This window comes from Mercenaria mercenaria, chromosome 1 (genome assembly GCF_021730395.1).
Source record: "Mercenaria mercenaria strain notata chromosome 1, MADL_Memer_1, whole genome shotgun sequence".
Lineage (NCBI taxonomy): Eukaryota > Metazoa > Mollusca > Bivalvia > Venerida > Veneridae > Mercenaria > Mercenaria mercenaria.
Window position 1 is genome coordinate 17921034 of NC_069361.1, and position 18930 is coordinate 17939963.

At 35.4% G+C, this 18930-nt stretch overlaps 1 protein-coding gene across 1 annotated transcript; it reads left to right on the plus strand.

Annotated features, from left to right (window-relative positions):
• The first annotated feature begins 1178 nt into the window (after positions 1-1178).
• LOC123544868 (N-acetylated-alpha-linked acidic dipeptidase 2-like) lies at positions 1179-18315 on the plus strand. Its single transcript, XM_045330949.2, has 18 exons — positions 1179-1371; positions 6873-7170; positions 8121-8409; positions 8739-8864; positions 9759-9942; positions 11798-11888; positions 12304-12393; positions 12729-12814; positions 13150-13269; positions 13555-13640; positions 13789-13852; positions 14171-14336; positions 14668-14758; positions 14989-15078; positions 15863-16028; positions 16946-17027; positions 17502-17594; positions 17820-18315. The coding sequence occupies exons 2-18, from the start codon at positions 6881-6883 to the stop codon at positions 18025-18027; spliced, it is 2322 nt and encodes a 773-aa protein (XP_045186884.2). The 5' UTR covers positions 1179-1371; positions 6873-6880; the 3' UTR covers positions 18028-18315.
• The last annotated feature ends 615 nt before the right edge of the window (positions 18316-18930 follow it).

Sequence of the window (18930 nt, forward strand, 5' to 3'; positions counted from 1 at the left end):
ACTATCGTATTACATTTAGTTTTAAATTTTTGACTTTTAGCATTTGACATTTAGTGTTAAGCGTTTGACATTAATCTTTGGCATTTAGCAATAAACAGTTACATATGACTTTAATTAATAGCTAGAATATGTACGCAATTTCTTGTTATACTTGGCAGTTTCATAAGTAATTTTGGAACTTCTCAGTTGTGTACTAGCGTTTGACACAGACTCTTGTGGCAAGATTTAAGCCCCTTCTCCGTCCCTGCCCACTGCGAGAAAATATCTTTCAATAAGCATCTCTCAAAACAAAACGAGCATAGGTCGCGGCCATGAACTATGTTTGGTCACAATTTCAGCAAATTAAAAAGGCCCCTTTTACTAAAAAGTGCACTGTTTCTTCTTACAAGAATGTAAGAAATATGTTTTAACTCAGATCGTGTTAATGATATTTGAGAATATAATTGGTGGACAGTTGGCAGGAGCGGAGGAGGGGGGATTGGGAGAGGATGGGGAGAGGGAGGGGGAAGGGTGGTGAGATCATCCAAAGTGTCCGTAGATTTAGATTTCTAAATGATAATGAAATTAGATTTTGACTTATGTGATAAAGTCATCCATGGGTATGACAAAATGAATTTAGACACGTTGCATTTTAACGCTGCATCAAGAAGCTGGCACTGAAATTCAATTTTGAGCCATCTTTGAATTTCGACCAAGCTCGTAGATCCAAATTCATTTTTTAAAGTTGAATTTCGAGCTGAGAGTGAATTTCGTGCCATTTCGAAGATCGAAATTCAGATATTCAAAAAGTCGAATTTTGAACTACAGCTGAATTTCCCAGCTTAGAATTCGACTTTTCGGAAAATTTAAATTGGCTTGAAATTCAACAGTTACTCTAAAGTAGACTCCGAAAATTACAATCTTCGAACTGACTCGAAATTCAACCCTTGTTCGAAATTCAGCTTTTTTTAACATATGATTTTAAGCCTTAGGCCTGGCTTGCACAACGTTCAACGTTTGATGTTGACTTTTGATCGAAGTTAAATGCTAGCTTGAAATTGAAACTCTATTCGCGATCTTCAATGTCAGTGCCAACTTCTTGATCCTCTTTTTAATTGATGATAACCATGGTTTATAATGACAATTAGGGAGAGTGAAATTATGTGTACTATCACGACTTAATGTTTTTGTTATACCAAGGCCGTCACGATAAGATCATGCTTTGTAAACACATTACTTTGTACAAAATGTACATTTATGTTTAGCAGTGGTGCGTGAAACGGCATTGATGCATCGATGAATGGAATTAAACATTATTATTAATGTACAGTTTATATGCATATTTTCAAATCTTCATGGACCGAGATTATATTTGTGTTTACAAAATTTGAGGTAAGAATTTTTTTGTCAATCTGTTTAGATATTTCGTAACTTTTTTTTTTCAAAAGCGATTGAACATTTAATGCATGATGCGTTCTGGTTTTAGATGTTCTGAAAAGAAAAACAAGAACAGCTGAGATAAAGAACATGTACTAGGACACATTTTGAATTTGTATATAGTTTACTATATATGTGATACTTTTATTATTTTTTTTCATATTTACTGACTTGTGTTAGTACGGATACTGATTTGTTTACATTCTACCATCACCCATTGCCTGATGGCAAGGCGTAGTGAGATAGTAACTGAGTATCGTTTGATTTGTTAGGTTTATTAAACGTCGCACCGACACATTTAAAGGTCATATGGCGACTGTCCAGTTTTGGTGGTGGAGGAAGACCCCAGGTGCCCCTCTGTGCATTATTTCATCACGGGCGGACACCTGGGTAGAACCACCGACCTTCCGTAAGCCAGCTGGATGGCTTCCTCACATAAAGAATTCAACGCCCGGAGTGAGGCTCGAACCTACATCGATGAGAGGCAAGTGATTTGAAGTCAGCGACCTTAACCACTCGGCCACGGAGGCACCTAGTAACTGAGTAAGATGGTAGGGTAATAGGATGACGATTGTCAGTAGAATAGTAGGATATCGGCATTAGGATTGCATCCTACTACCATACACCCACACTGTTCTATTATCTTACTATCGCTATACTACCATCCCACTATCCTACCATCCCAACGTCGCCTTTTCTGTCAGCGTTTTTGATATTTTGTGGCATTCTAAATACGTTAAAATTCCCTTTAATCAAGGTTTAATACGTTATGTAAATCTAACTTGTTTGACTTATTCGGGTATAGTTATCGTACAAATGGTAGAAATCTCTATATAACTCCTGTCACACGGCAAAATTGTAAACGTTACTCGCACATGTTTTTTTTCTCTAAATGCTATATGATCACGCATTAAATATCTCTTTTCGTGTATGTCAAACTTAGTAAAACGACACTGATAGTATCAGGAGTTTCAACATGTACAGAAAATATAGGTTCATATTATGGCGGCCGGTTGCGGCCGTTTTAAAACCGCCAGATATTTTATCGCCTGTTTACGAGTATAAAACGCAACTATATAAATCCGCGAGATTTTCTGTCGAAATCGTACAAAATGTCGCGAGGAACATATAAACCGCGATATCTTATAACAATTCACACCTTATAAACGACTGTATACCCCTCTTCCTCTTGCGAGTGATCAAAACAATAGACAGCCGGAAGGTAAGAATTCTTCTTGAAAATAATTATTTTGCTTTACACTGTATGTGTATTTGAGTTTAACGATAAGTGTTACATAAATATGTGTATATGGTGATATGATAGATGACATTGACAGGTATTGTTTACAAATTGCTGCCAAAATGTTGACTGATCACACTCAATGCATGAAAATTCACTCGACCAAGTCACAAAACAGATGAATAACACGTCAGATTGATTTGTAATCCAATAATCCATGATGTTTCCTGAAATAGGTATGCATACTCCATAAATATATGTAAATAAGATGTTTCATAATTATCTGTTGCGTTTTTGAATGAAATATATTTTTATCTAGTCGGTGAAAAAACATTCACTGTATGCCGACTTGCCAAGTTTGATATTTGATCTGAACGCGTATTTGCGAGTGAAACTGTATTCCATCTTGCGAGTAAAGTAGGCAATTTATGTCCTTTAAAGTCGTAAATGAAATAAAAAAAATGCATACAAAATTGTCTCTTTTGATCAGTCGTTATGTAAATAATATCATTTAATGTCGGACTCCTCGACCTATGCTTGTACTAATCCATTGGGGGTGGGGATAGAGGGTCTGTGACTCGCTATCCTACTTAATTATATAATGAATTGAATGCTTCAGCATCGTTTACATGCAAGTATTCAGTGTTGGTTTTACACACATATACTATCATAAAATACAGAATAAGAAACTGAAAGTTTACACAGGGTCCCTACTATGTCATGCAAGAAATTAACCGTCGATTCCCTATGGAAACCACGCGAAGAAATGTTACCTGACGATTTCAAAATATCGATGAGATGAGACAGGTGGGGACTATAGGTTGACCTCCGTCTGTCTGTCCGTCTGCCAACAAAATGATCTTCTGATTTTTTTAAAACTATTGCACCCGCAAGTATCCTGCAAATGGACGTATAAATAGAAAACGATAACGAAAACATTATCGAAAAAGTCGATTAAGTCCTTATTAGTAATTCAGGGTTTCCTTCATGGTAAATTAGTCAACAAGATTCAAAAGTAGTACAACTATTTTGTCACAAAAAGCCTAATGGTTTCAGTAACCCGAATCCCCCTTTCTTAATAATAACATAAACATGTTATCATTACAAATACCGTGCGTAAGTAGTACAACCGTCGTGTTACCTGTCAAGATTTAACCGTTATTTCTATTTGAAATAATTTACATTTGATAGTGATAACGCCTGCACACACCTAGACTAGCTCCTAGACTAGCTCCTAGACTATGATATATCTTTTTTTACATTTTTATGATCAAATGTAGTGAACTGAGCCAGTCTATATCCTATGTACAATATGATAATTTCAACATCATTCCTCTGTGAAAATCTCTAAAATAGACTAGCTTTTGTCTCTATGATACTGAAGTCAAAAAAGAGAAAAATGTAAAAGTATATTATTATCAGTCTAGTGGCTAGTGTAGCACACACCGGGAATCTGTCTTTGCGGATTTAGTTGTTTTCATTGCTAAGCCTAGCTCAATCCACTTCAGTTATTGAAAAAAATTGCGTGAGTTGTACCTCGTCTTTGTTTCAATTTCATCAAGATCATCAAGGTAAACTTTCTGACCAAGATTCATGGAGATTCAATCATAAATGTGGCCTCTAGAGTGTTAATAAGATTTTCCTTTGATGTCAAAACAGGCGACCTAGTGTTTGACCCCACTTGACCAAGATTTGATCTTTGCCTAAAAATCATCAAGATTAACATTTTGACCAAGTTCCATAGAGATATTGCCATAATTATGGCCTCTAGAGAGTTAACAGGCTTTTCCTTTGATTTTGTTGACCTAGGTTTTGGCCCCAGTTGACCCAGATTTAAATGTCACCTATAGATTATCAAGATTAATATTCTGACAACGTTTCGTTACGATATGGTCATAGATAGATGTGGCCTTTCAAGTGTTAACTAGCTTTTCCTTTGGTTTGACATTATGACCAACTTTTGACCCATCTGACCAAGATTTGAACTCGACCTAAATATCATCAAAAGTAACATTCTGAAAAAAGTTTCATTAATAAATGGTCACATATGTAGCCTCTAGACTGTTAACTAGCTTTTTCTTTGATTTGACCTGGTGACCTAGTTTTTGAACCCAGATGAACTCGTCCAAGATTCTACTGAGGGTAACATTCTGACCAAATTTCATTAAGATTGGGCCAAATTGTGATCTCTAGACTGTTAACAACTTTTCCTTTGGTTTGACCTGGTGACCTAGTTTTTGAGCCCAATTGACCCAATATCGAACTCCTCCAAGATTCTATTGAGGGTAACATTCTGACCAAGTTTCATTAAGATTGGACCAAAAGTGTGACTTCTACAGTATTAACAGTCAAATTGTTGACGCCACACAGGCGTCGTTTCACGAAAAATCACCCCATTTACTGTTCATATTTTCAAACCTTATTAATTGTAGTTGCGATGATATATCGGTTTCAATGGGTTGAAATTCTAGAAAATATAGTCTTGTGTGCGACACATCGTCTCATTGTGGTCGCATGATGGTGAACATTTGTGCCAAGTTATTTCAGAATCCCTTAATGCATAAAGAAGTTATGGCACGGACACGAAAAACAGACCCTGTTTCACCTTTAAGTGTCACTTTAAAAAGAAAATGAAAAGAAATAAGACAGACATTAACTACATATTGCCGATGTTTGTGTGTAAACTTTGAGAGCGGTAGGTGTAATAGTACTCAAGTAATAGCACGACCAAATTTATGAGGACACATATAGAAACAGACCTAACAGACAGACCGCATGTTGACTGCTATATACCATCCTCCTTCAAACTTTGTTTGCGGGTTATGATTATGAAGAAATACTGCAGGAGCATAAGAAACGCCGATATTTTATAAATAAGTCACTCTCAAACAGGCATACAGTCTTTTTACGAAACTCGCAAGCACTTGTACAGTTCTTGAGCAAGCATGCATACAGTCAGGAAATAACACCGAATCTTCTTTCATTGACGGTTATTAACAAATTGGAGAATTTATCAATGATTTTATTTTATTTTACCAAACAAGTATTGTTTCTTTATCCATAAAACAATGGAATTTACATTTAGGTCATTCTTCAAGCAAGAAAATATGTACTTTTGACGCTGACAATGTACAATTTCTGGACAAAATCAGTGATCAATCGATTTTTTTGCTATAATTCTACCTATAATTCTACCTGTAATCAAACTATCATATTATATACAGAAACAAAAAATCACGTTCAGCTTCCAATAAAATATAGATATACATACCTTCAAAGCAAAACAGCCCCTTTAAAATGCTGTTTTTTAACTTTCAGCTGTCATTTTATTGTTTTGATCACTCGCAAGAGGAAGAGGGTTAGTAGAGTCGTTTATAGGGTGTAAGCAAGGATCATTTTGACTTCGGTGGCCGGTAGCGTCCATGGTTTATCTCTACATTTTATCCCTCGTCAGTCTATACAAAGTCGAGAAACAGAAAAAAATCCGCGACATTTTTTTTTTCAATTTTAGTAGAAAATCTACAAGAATTAAATCGCGACTTTTTGTTTTTCAACAACGGTCTCATAAAATGTCGCTGCGGGATATATTGACGACTATCTCTGTAGGATAGTCTATGTTATTTGGGCTACAACTTATCTGCCACCCTGTACCTGTGACATCACTCGTACCCCTAAACGTCACTTTCGTTCTCGCAGATTGAGAGACCCTAAAGGACAAGGGAAAACACATGTCTCTTACTTTTAAAACCCGTTTTACTTGTTTTACTTCCGGGCGAATCACACTGTGCATTCGCATTTTCATACAAAGTCGAGAAGCCGCGACATTTCTAGGCATATAAACTCGAGGGTTAAATGCTTAAACTCAACTTTTTATAAGGTACGCATAAAATTAAAATTGAATATTGCGGATTAAAATGGCCGCAATTAGCTACCTTAAATAAGAATCTGTTTGCGTGGCTTATTCTGCTATGTAGACAGAAAATGTCGCGGTTTCGTCTGTAATTCGCGACTTGTGACAGAAAAACTGGAGAGTTTCTTTTGACCGCGATATTTTATACAATATCGACATAAAATTTCGAGGATTTGAAAGTTGCCAGCGACATTTTATAAACTGACGGTAAAATGTACCAATGTAGATATTTCAATGATTCACAAATGCGTAAATGAAGAAGTCCTAAATGAGATTAAATATGATCGGCTGTTATTTTTGTAACAGGAAACTTAATGGAAATGGATGGGTTCAGAGATTCATCTGAAGATATTTACACCAAGAGAAGACAGTCGCGTGACCGAAGATGTGTCATCATTTCCATGGTATCTGTCGGAATCGTAGCTTTTATAATAGGAATTTTGATTGGCCGATTCGGCACGTGCCCCGATGAAGAAACTCCGGACGTGAGATCTGGGTTGTTCCTCGAAGGCGTTACAGAAAAACTGATGGAAGACGAGGACCCGGAAATCAGTGAAATTCTAATTCAGGGTATGCACGCGGACAACATTCGCTCAAATCTGAAGTAAGTAAAAAAAATTTTTTTTTTCAGTTGTTTAACCACAGATAAAAGCAGACAAACTTGAAACAGCACAAATAGAAGTAAAGCATCTGTGAAACTGGCTATTCATATTTATCATCAATAAGTGTCATGATCAGTTCAAATCAAGTTCAAAGTGACCTGTATAGTAGAACAAATATTATAATCTTTTTATGATATACCATTGATGATGTTGAGCACGACGGTGATCCGCTCGTCTTACAATGCTTTTTTTCACGCTGTAACAACCTGCCATGGGCAGTCTTGGTGACATAAATAGACATCGAACAGTCGACTAAACCGAATTTTTGACCATAGGCCTTCTTTTCTTCTATCGACTTGTATGCATTTTCATCAGAGAAGACAGTGGTTAAAGGAAGATTAAAGGCAAAAGTTTGTAATATTTTTTCCAGAGATTAAGTGTTGATCGCGCATAGAACGTGTAAAAAATGACGAAAAGTAGCCATCAGGAGCACTCTGAAACATACTTAAAGTTACATTGAATTTAAGGTATACACTATTTCCAAATGAATCTGAAATATAATTCAAAAATATGTCCTAAATTTTGAAATTATGTGTATATCTATGTCGAACACTACTAAAACTGTTAAATACGTGTACTGTGGTTGACTATACTTTATCCGGTTTTCGGTACACTATACTTTAGTTTAAACATATTTTATTCCATTCGATCAAGTAACATAGTTGCAATATACATTTGTGCAATATACATTTTAATATGAAATGTTGGATCAGAAAGCAAGCAAGTAAATGCTTATATTAATTCCTTTCCATGATGGAGTTGGCCTAGTTGTCATTGCACTTATTCGACCAGAAACACACCATACTCTATACCTACACATAAATAAAAACACATAGCAATAAAGCCAGAGGTCAATGGAATTGTAATATCTAAAACTTCCATTTACTAATAGGATGTTAACAGACAAACCTCACTTGGGCGGAACCGAAGAAAATCACGAGCTTGGGCGGAAGTTGAAAATATTCTGGGAAGAAAATGGTCTCGATCACGTGACAATGGCTCCATACGAAGTTCTTTTGTCTTATCCGAATATGTCAAATCTGAATTTTGTCGAACTGTTAGATGAAAATAATAAAACAGTTTATAAGTCAAATTTAACGGAACCCATTCTGACACCGGAGGAAGATAAACCGGATGTAGTTCCACCATTTAATGCATACTCTCCTCCCGGAGATATCAAAGTAAGTGAAGTAACAGATGCGCAAAAATTGTATGTACGAAATGAAGAAACTTTGTCTATAATGGTTTTCGTTTTTCTTGCATGAAAACGAGCCGCGAAATATTCTTTACGACAGAGCATATTACAAACTGTATGAAAACCCCCCTGCTAGGGTGGTCATTACTTAATAATTGGAAGAATTTTCAATCTTTATTTAGCCGCTTGTAAATCATAAAATATCGCATTAAGTTTTGCTATACTCATAAATTGTTATAAATTTTGCGTTTGGTATAACCTTTTAAAGGTCGAGCATGTTCTATATCATATATTTAAGGAGTAGAATTATTTCAGGGTGATGTAGTATATGTGAATTACGGTCGTGTAGAAGATTTTCAATTTTTGGAGAGAAACACATCCATTAACATCACTGGAAAAATTGTGCTTGCGAGATATGGGAAAATATTTAGAGGAAACAAGGTAGAAGTATTTGATTTAAACTAAAATGAGCCGTGTCATGAGAAAACCAACATAGTGGGTTTGCGACCAGCATGTATCCAGCCTGCGCATCCGCGCAGTCTGGTTAGGATCCATGCTGTTCGCTTTCAAAGCCTATTGCAAATAGAGAAACTGTTAGCGAACAGCATGGATCCTGACCAGACTGCGCGGATGCGCAGGCTGGTCTGGATCCATGCTGGTCGCAAACCCACTATGTTGGTTTTCTCATGGCGCGGCTCAAATAATGCACAAGAACCTCTGTTGTTAAGGACACTTACTCGAAATAATCAGCACCTTACTGTTGTTGCGGTTCAAAAGCCATCAGAATGGCTTGCAGAAGGTCAGTTGACCAGGTGTCGACTCGTGACTAAAATAATGTGCATCTTTGGTCTTCTTCTACCAACAAAATCTATAACGTTGGCATATGGCATATGTGTCGTTGCTACGATAAACACAATAAATAAAAAAAGACCAATCTACCATATGTCGGTTAGGATGAATAGGGCGGTGCTATAAGGATAACTCTAGAAGTCATTTTAACTATAAACCTGAACACTAACATATACATACAAGTATGAATTATGATGTGATCTTATGATACTAAATAAAGTTACACTATGCTACTAATACTGTAATACTGACACGTTGATTGAACGCAAGACCAACCATCCAGTCTGCAAGGTCAGTTGCATCGGGGATCTAAGTCATCAACAATGTGCTTTGTCCAGTCTAAAATTAACTTGTATACGTGGGATTTGGCAGTACTTCGATCGCTTAGAAATGACAATGACTCTAAAGCTAGATCCTCCGTCAAGGCAAGGTAAAACGAATAGCAAATTTGTTTTGAGCAGTTATTCATTTTCATTATCAATTCAGGTCAGACATGCAGAAGAACGTGGTGCTATCGGCATTATTCTTTTTTCTGACCCAGACGACATTACAGCTGGTGATGTAGACAAAGTGTATCCGGATGATTGGTGGCTTCCGCCGTCAGGTGCGCAGCGCGGATCTATATACATCGGTGTAGGTGATCCGCTCACTCCTGGATACCCAGCTATTGGTAAACATATTTTATATAACGGTAAAACTTTGGGAATGATGTCATTTATAGCTTAACTAAATTTGATTCATTTTGTATGAGCTTGCAAAAAAGGGAAAATGTGTGTAATTTTAAGACAGTAGCTTATTAAATGTCTTAACTATGACAACATGACTGTGTACTGCAATACAACTTTGTAATGAAACTTTTCATAGTTATTTGGCATATGGCATTTGATCGGATTGTTTAAACATATTTTATTGCCAATATATACATATATAAACAGATAACTACGTCAATTGTACATATAATAGGCAAAAGGGTCGACCCACAAGTTCTCGCAACATTAGTAGCGGGTCTTCCCTAATGCAAATATTTACATATTTAATTTACAACAATGACAACTAATCAGGTACATGTGTGGTAAATAATAAATTTACAATATAATAGCTACAAAAAAATGGAAAGAAAAAAAAAAAAAAAAAAAAAGAGTTGAAATAAGTATGAGGTACAAGTTCATGTGTACTTACAAAAGCAATCACATTTGTGATTAGTGGCAATGTATAGATAGATGTAAGAGTAAAAATGATGCAATTAATTTGCATTAACATGTACTACATGTAGGGAAAAAACTTTAAAAAGGAGAAACGAGTACATGTGACTTATATAGACAAACATATTTGTGACTAGTCAGTGTACAAAAAGATATAAGAGTAGGGTACAAAAAAAGAAGATACAATTCAATTGCATTAACATGTACTACATTAGGGGAAAAAGAACATAAAAAAGAAACAACTGGGGTCTTGTCAATAATAAACTTATATAATTATATATGAATAAATTGAATAATATTGCCTGCTAAATATGGTGAGTCTCAAAAGCGTTTGGTTGATTTTATGTAATGTTGGACTGAGCAGAATATTTTGCAGTTGTCTTCATATGACAATTCGGAATTACCAACTAAAAGAAGTTGGGTATTTAAAGGATGAAATTGCCTTAGATCGTGGAAAAGTTTAATCCTTTGATTTGTATATATCGTACAAGTGAAAAGAAAATGTTTAACGTCTTCAGTATCTTCTCCACAAGAACAGATTGAGTCCTGAGACAGATGGTTGCAAAATAAATGAGAATTCAAATTACTGCACGCGTTTCTAAGCCTTGCATGAATTATAGAAAATTTTCTTTCTCCTACAAGATACCATTTTGGAGTTTCTGTAGTTGGAAAAACGGTATTTTTTAACAATCTTTTAAAACTTGATAAGGTGTTAGTGGCTCTTATTTCAGGACTCAAATTGTTCCAAATATCAATAGCAGAAGGCACAAAGGAATTAGAAAATATCTGAGTTCTTCGACTGAGGATTATAAAATTTCAGCGTTTCTTAAGTTGTAATGTGTAGAATTGTTGACAATGTTTGGAAAAATATTATTCAAATACTCGGGCGTATCACCATTGCGAATTCTAAATGTGATTAAAAGTTTTTGATATAATCGTCTGTCAGATAGTGAGAGCCAGTTAATTTCCTGATATAAATTTTGAATTGAGACAGACCGGGTAAGTCCAGTTACAATACGGGCTGCTTCATGTTGAATTTTTTCTAGTGTTTCTTTTTCGTACTGAGTACAGCCGTCCCACACTAAAGAAGCATATTCTAAAACAGGTCTTAAGAAAGATATATATATTTGATAAAGAGTCTGTCTATTAAGAGTATACTTTAATTTTCTCATCATACCTAACAATTTTGAAGCTGATGTAGTTATTTGGTCAATGTGGTTTGATCGGATGTCATGTATATGTTCGTGATTTACCTAAACGTATCTAGCATACTTCAATAACTTTTGTCTCACGTGCTTCAACCGTTTTTGTACTTCATTTCAGCTACTGCGTACAGACAGAAGGATCCGGATGAATGGATGCCGGGAATTCCATGTCATCCCATCGGATACGGTATAGCAGTACAGATTATGAGGTAGCAATATGCCTCCATCGCAACTAATCTATCGTAGAACGTCTTACATATCCATTTACCTCTATATAATTATTTTCGTTGATAGAAACGTGTATTTAGACCCTTATTATTTCTAGAAATCTGGCTGACTGTAGGGATGACTGTCACGCACATATTGGAATCTACGCTTTTCAAATATCAAGTACAAACATATATCGTCGGTAGATGCAACTATTTAATGTCATATATTTCATCGGTAAAGGTGAACATGTCAAAATGGTATTCCTCGCCTGCGGATTTTGACTTCATGTTCTTTTTACAAAGACAGAGTACTCTGTCATACCGGAGCAGCAATCGAATCTAGTTCTATTGTAGAAACTCTCTCAGCAATATTAGGTAAATGTAAAAGTTCTGACAAAGATATGCTTTATTTCAGTGTTTTAGGTGGTGACGAAGTTCCGGCAGCATGGACAGGAAAGATGAATACAACTTACAGATTAGGAGGATCATTTAAAACACCCGAGTGGTAAGCAAGTTTAGCTTAATAGAACTTGAGTAGTTAAAAAAAAACAGAATAGAAAGACCTTACTTCCTATACATGAAATTCGTGTCCATCTAACTGAGTTATATCTCCCTTGATAATTGTATTCCCATTGATTATAATGATGTTTCCCGTACACTATGTCTATCATTACTTAATGTTTATCGAATGACAAACATCATAGTCGTAAATTACAATTTCTACATTATACTGGAAAGAAATTGATGTACTGCACAAACACTGCTTATGAAAAACACAAACATGCAAAAGAAGAATATTGGAAAGTACATCTTGTGGAATTTTTCACCAAACTGTTTCAGGAAAGCTCGAATTTTTGTTTCTACGAAAGACAAGATAGTTACAACATATAATACTGTTGGTATAATCAGGGGGAATGTTGAACCAGGTAAAACTTAGCATGTTTTTGAAATTAAGACATATTTAACCCAAAGACAATATTTAATGTTATTAAACTAATTGCCTCTTTATAAGTGCAACTTAGTACAGGCCTAGGTAATGACTCCAATCAGTTAGAACTAAAGTATTTTTCAAAGCTCAGAAAATGACGAAGTGCCAACTAATTTATACAATTTTGCAATTTCTGTGACAATCATGCATAACTGATTTCGGAACATGCGTTCATTGTCTAAAGAAAATTTCGATATCATTTTCCTTAAAATGTGTGTGTAATTAATCTCCAGTTTTCTGTCTGTACTTGTACCGTTTTCATATTGTTTGCAGATCGTTATGTGTTGGTTGGTAACCATAGAGATGCATGGGTTTTCGGCGCTCTTGATCCTTCCAGCGGCACTGCTATTATGATGGAAATGTCAAGGGTCATGGGTCAACTTGTTAAATCAGGTAAATCAATTCAAAAACATTTTTATCAAATACCATATCATATAATCATACAAAACAATATAAGATCAATTTGTGATTTGCACTTTAAATAAACTATGTCATCTAAACATTCTTAGCAGTTGTCGAGCAATGCAAAATTAGCCAGTATAATTTTTAGCTGTATCTAAAAATCTAGCTCATAGCACTGATAACTTCCACCACACTGCCTGTTTCAGTTAAGTTAAGAACTTTTTCCTGGATTACTTAATATATCTAGGTACACTGTTGTTTCTTTTAACAATTCAGGTAGATGGAGACCACGACGCAGTATTATATTCTGTAGCTGGGGAGCCGAAGAGTATGGTCTGGTCGGTTCTATCGAATGGGTTGAGGTAAAATCAAGTATATACCGGTTTATAACACAAAGATGGTTCGTACTTAGAACTGCAGGCTTAAAAATGAAAATTGATACAGCTATCTGCTTTGTTTTAAAAACCCGTTCCATAATTGATATATAGATAAATTTTTATTTCGTTTCAGCACTATACAAAAACTCTGGGTGCACGGGCTATAGCATATTTGAACGTGGACATCGCTGTCGAAGGTATGCGTACTTACTGCATTAGTTTGGTGTTATATACATGAATATCCTCTTGCTGTAACTTATGTAATTTCTAACAAATGATTCCGTTTGTGCTTTAATTTATGCTTGTCTGTAAATCATATGTTTCCGGTCTTAAGACATGACGAAGATTAATGCCTTCTTTTGACAATTCTAACTGATTAAATACTGATATAATCCTTATTAAAGTTGCAGGGTTTTTGGTGATTACGGATATTAGCAACTGATATATATTGGAAAAAAGTCATATGTAATACACGTTGCTTGTCTGTATAACGACTCCGAGCATGTATATTGCAGGTAACTTTTCATTGCGTGCACTTGGTACCCCAATGATATTTAAGTCTCTGTATGAAGCTACAAAGAAAGTACCAAACCCTAACACTACCGAGGTGAACCTTGGTCGGACCACAGTATATGATACATGGATGGCTACATTTCCTTGGACTAAATATAACAGGCCAATGTAAGCAATAAACTTTCACTCATTCTTAAGTTAAGCATTTTAGGTTTTATACGATTTGTTTAGACATTTTCTTGGACACTTACTAAGGTAACTTCAATTCTTTTTCAGACTTCATATTATCACGTGATTTGATGACAGTTGTTAAAAGCTTTGGTTGAGTTTCACCAGCGGTAGTTCGTGGTCGCGCTGAATGCGAGATCAGATATCGTTTCTTAAATTCCTTTGCATGTTTCATGACGGAAGACTAACTACAAATGAAACAGATAAACATGGAATAGAGCAGGGTCTTGTTGCTGTGTTTCATGTAAATATTGAATACGTTTGATTTCAGGGTAACCTTACCAGGGTCCGGGAGTGACTATGCACCATTCAGAGACCGTATTGGTATACCATGTGTTGATATAAGATTCACATGGGATAAGGTAAGCTATGCAACTGTTTATATTCTCCATGTGAGTGTTATTCACGTAGGTGTCCTGAGAAACTATTCTTATGGAAAAGATATGTTAGATAACTTCATTGCTAGTATACTCTGTTGAAATTGTGTTGATACAGGTGACTTCCTATTAAGGCATCAAATTTCTAATTTGACAAGATTTATGTAGAATAGAGTGTGTATCAAACTGAAATGAATTGGTGCTATTTATTTCAGAGAAATCTGAAGTTGTCTGCATACCCCATGTATCATTCTGTGTACGAAACATTCTACTTGGTAGACAAAATTATGGACATAGGGTTCAAGGTAAGGTGGTTTTCTAAACAAATATACATGCATGATTATTTTGATTTTTTTAGCAGTGATGCGATTTTTCGTCTTTTGAAGTGATTAACTGCTTTTGATCTTATGAGTCCAAACATTTTATATGCCTTGCAATGTCAGTGTTTTGTCAGATTGCGTTCTTGATAATAATGTAGATTGGATTACATTCGCAATCATTTCATTTTCCGTAATTTCTGCGAACAAAGCGGAGCGTAAACTCAAAACAACCCTGAATAAACGACATAATAGCTTTTCTGACAAAGCTTCATTTCTTTGTTATTGAAAGCAGGAAGTCGAGCGTTGTATATTCAGCGATAAGCAACGAATGATGTGCTGACTGTTGAGAGAACATTATGATGTCAGTTATTACGTCCGATTGCTGCTTGACACCCAGTTCACTACTACTCGAATGGAGAAAAAAATCAGCTTGATTTAATGGTTTATTTTCTGATTTACCACGGTTTATCGTTCATGTGCTTGGATATTAAATTTTAAAAAAGTCAGCCAATGACCTCGTGGTTCAGTTCCTGTGCATCTGAATTCTGAACCATTGTTAATAATACAAAAAAATACGCAAAGACCTTCAGTCGGATAATTTGATAAACAACCTATGGAGCTACGAATCACAGATTTTTCAACAGCACGAAAGGACCTCTATCAAATTCCGAAATTTAAGCGAAACGAACATACCCAATATACAACACTGTGAAATCATATGTTTATCCAATTCTGTCATTCTTTTCTATATAATTACATAATATTTTAGCATCATAAAGCATTGGGTCAGATATGGGTTGAGATGGCTAGAGGCCTTGCAGACAGCCTGATATTGCCGTTCAATGTAACTGATTACTCTGACGCTCTACAAGATCTCAGTGATACCTTATTAGCACAGTTTGGATCTCTCCTCGAGGACAATGATGTGAATACCAGTAAGAATATTTTCTTTCTATTTGAATGTCAGATGATAGAAAATTTTGTTTTTAGTATGAATAAATCGATACTTAGATTAGAATGTTTTCAGACTAGTTAAGAAACACTTTCATAGAGATTGTGTGCATGAATTCGAAGTTACTTAAACATATCAGAGAACAGATTCTATCTCGAGAACAATACACATGTATCTCAAAGTTAAGATGACCTCTTTGCAATTTTATTTGAATCAGGAATTGACCTTACATGTACCTAGATGATCAGCTGGAATGCAGTAAACTATCTTAACTATCTTAACATACATAGATCTTACATAATCTAAATGGTCAATCTGAATGGAGACATGCTAAATCAGGACTTCTTTATAACTGATAATTTTCATGAATCAAACTATTTTGTGTAGCTCATGAACATCCTTTATATTTGATTTTCAATGAAATAAAGATTCTATGATTGTTAACATTACACTTGGTAGCGGGTAAACCCCTCCCCTAAAATAGTTTTAGGCGTTTAAACTTAGCACTAACTGCACTTTTGGTAGATAGCATTGGCTGTATCACTACTAGTTTGTGATTAGCTTCCGCATGGTATGATATCCTCGCTACATCTCTTTCAAAATCGTTCCTATAAAATTGGATTCGGTAGATGAGCAAAGTGCTGACGCACTTGTTTATCAAATAATAAACAGGCACACAAACAAAAATGTCGAAATCAGTATGTTTCCGTCCATAATGCACTGCAGACGTAACCGTCACAATAACTAACACACTCTAGTTCCGTGTAATAGTTGAGTCGATGTTAAGTTTCCTCACAGGAATAATAAAAATGGAACCATTATACTATTTACATTGATTTATTATGAAAGGGTTTTTAATGTTTCATCATTTAACCATATCGTTTACTTTTCATTATTCAGATCATCTTAAACAAGCCGTTCACAACTTCACCGAGGCTGTCCATGACTTTGAGAAAAACATTCTAAAGTCTAATATGAAAGAGTATGCCTTTTTTATTTTGTTTGTTGATTTCTCATGGAATTGTCATTTTATAGGGTATTCCGACATACAGTTTATGGTGTAATGAGTATAAGAGAAATAACATGAGTATCATAATTGTAACTCATAAAAAGAGTATTGACAGAAACACAACATATTACTTATAATTACGTATTATATTGCTGGATTGAAAGCTCTACCGACCACAATTTAGTTTGTATGGTAACTGTCCAGCTTTATTAGTTGAGAAAGACAACAGGTGTATCTCTAGGCATCCTTCCACCACCGACTTCCCACATGTCAACTGGATGTCTTTCTTATCTGTAATCCCGAGGAGGACGCGAACCCACAGAGATAAGCAAATAATTCGAACTTTAACCACTCGGTCATGTAGGCCCCCCTTATTAGGCTGTTAAATCACTGTCGTTATTCAGTGAGAGAAAAATATAAATATTTTACTTTTACCATCGATTACAGCCCATTTGTAGTGCGACGTATAAATGATCAGTTAATGGACGTAGACAGAGCTTTTCTCGACCCTGTTGGACTACCAGGACGCAAGTATAAAAGGTAACAGAATACATTCCTGAAGTAGGACCCCTTCAGAACAGTTTAGAATACATTTTTTATAATTTATATAACTGGCGTAACATACGAATTATCCCATTTCTTTTGACATTTTCCTATTCTTTACGTGTGTCCAAACTATAGTACCGCACTAATGGATACATTTTTATTTCCGCAATTTTTACATCACAAGTTTCCATAATCTAGTTTTGGTTCCTTTTTTTGCAGACATATGATATTCACAGAGAGCAGTATAAATACCTATGCCGGAAGTAGTTTTCCTGGATTATCCGATGCATTAACACTCATAGTGCAGAAGAAAGATGTGGCAGTACAGTGGGAGGTTGTGAAGAAGCATTACTCTGTTATACTTTATGCTATACAAGGCGCCGCGACCATTCTTAAAGATGTATCTAATTTCATGTATGATTATTGAACTGAAGGCTTACTAGAACACCGTGCCTTACACTTAATAGTGTAACGGACAACATACGTAAAGAACAAAATGTGAAATTGTCTCATAATCTAAGAACAACTTCAAATATACGTTTATGTGGGTAGAGTAAGATACAAAACTTTGGGAGGGGGCGGGGCGGGGGGATATGTGTACATGGTTAAGCTATACATCTTCCACTGCCTATATATTATAATGTATCAAAAGCTCACCATTTTGTCAACTAAACGGTGTTTACAATGTATCCATAGAAAATAGAGCATACTACTATGTCGTGTAACTTTTATCAAGATTGACAATCTGTCTTTAATAACGGCATGGCTTGGTCTCCATGTATAACAGTATTTTATTGAACGTCATGCTACGGTTCAATCATTTTGGCAACATTATTGAATAAATCAAGTAGCTGAAAATGATTGTGCCGAGGTACATATACATTAAGTATAATACTCAGAAAAAATATTTACACTTTTGTTTAACGACAATTTAATAATGTATATATCATCATGTCTATGTCTATGTTATATGCTTAACAATTGTTATCGATTATAACTAGCAGGCGCGTTGTCGGGGATAGCTGTTAAAAATGATAAGAATACAGAAATTATGTGCATCTCAAAGATAAAGTAAAAGAACTATTTTACAGGTCTGGTTAAAAAGTAAAAGCAGGAAGTTGAATTAGAACTGATAGAAGGGTGGTAGCTGTCCAGCAAATACTTCTAAGCTGGGACTAGCTTGCAAAGACACAGGGAGGCTGTTCCACAGACGTATGCTTCTGGGGAAAAAAGGAGTTTGCATTATAGTGTGTCTTTAATTGCGGTATCAAGTAGTTCAAGTTTCTAGCAGGTCTAAGGTGACTGTGGTCAACAAAAACCATGTGTTGTT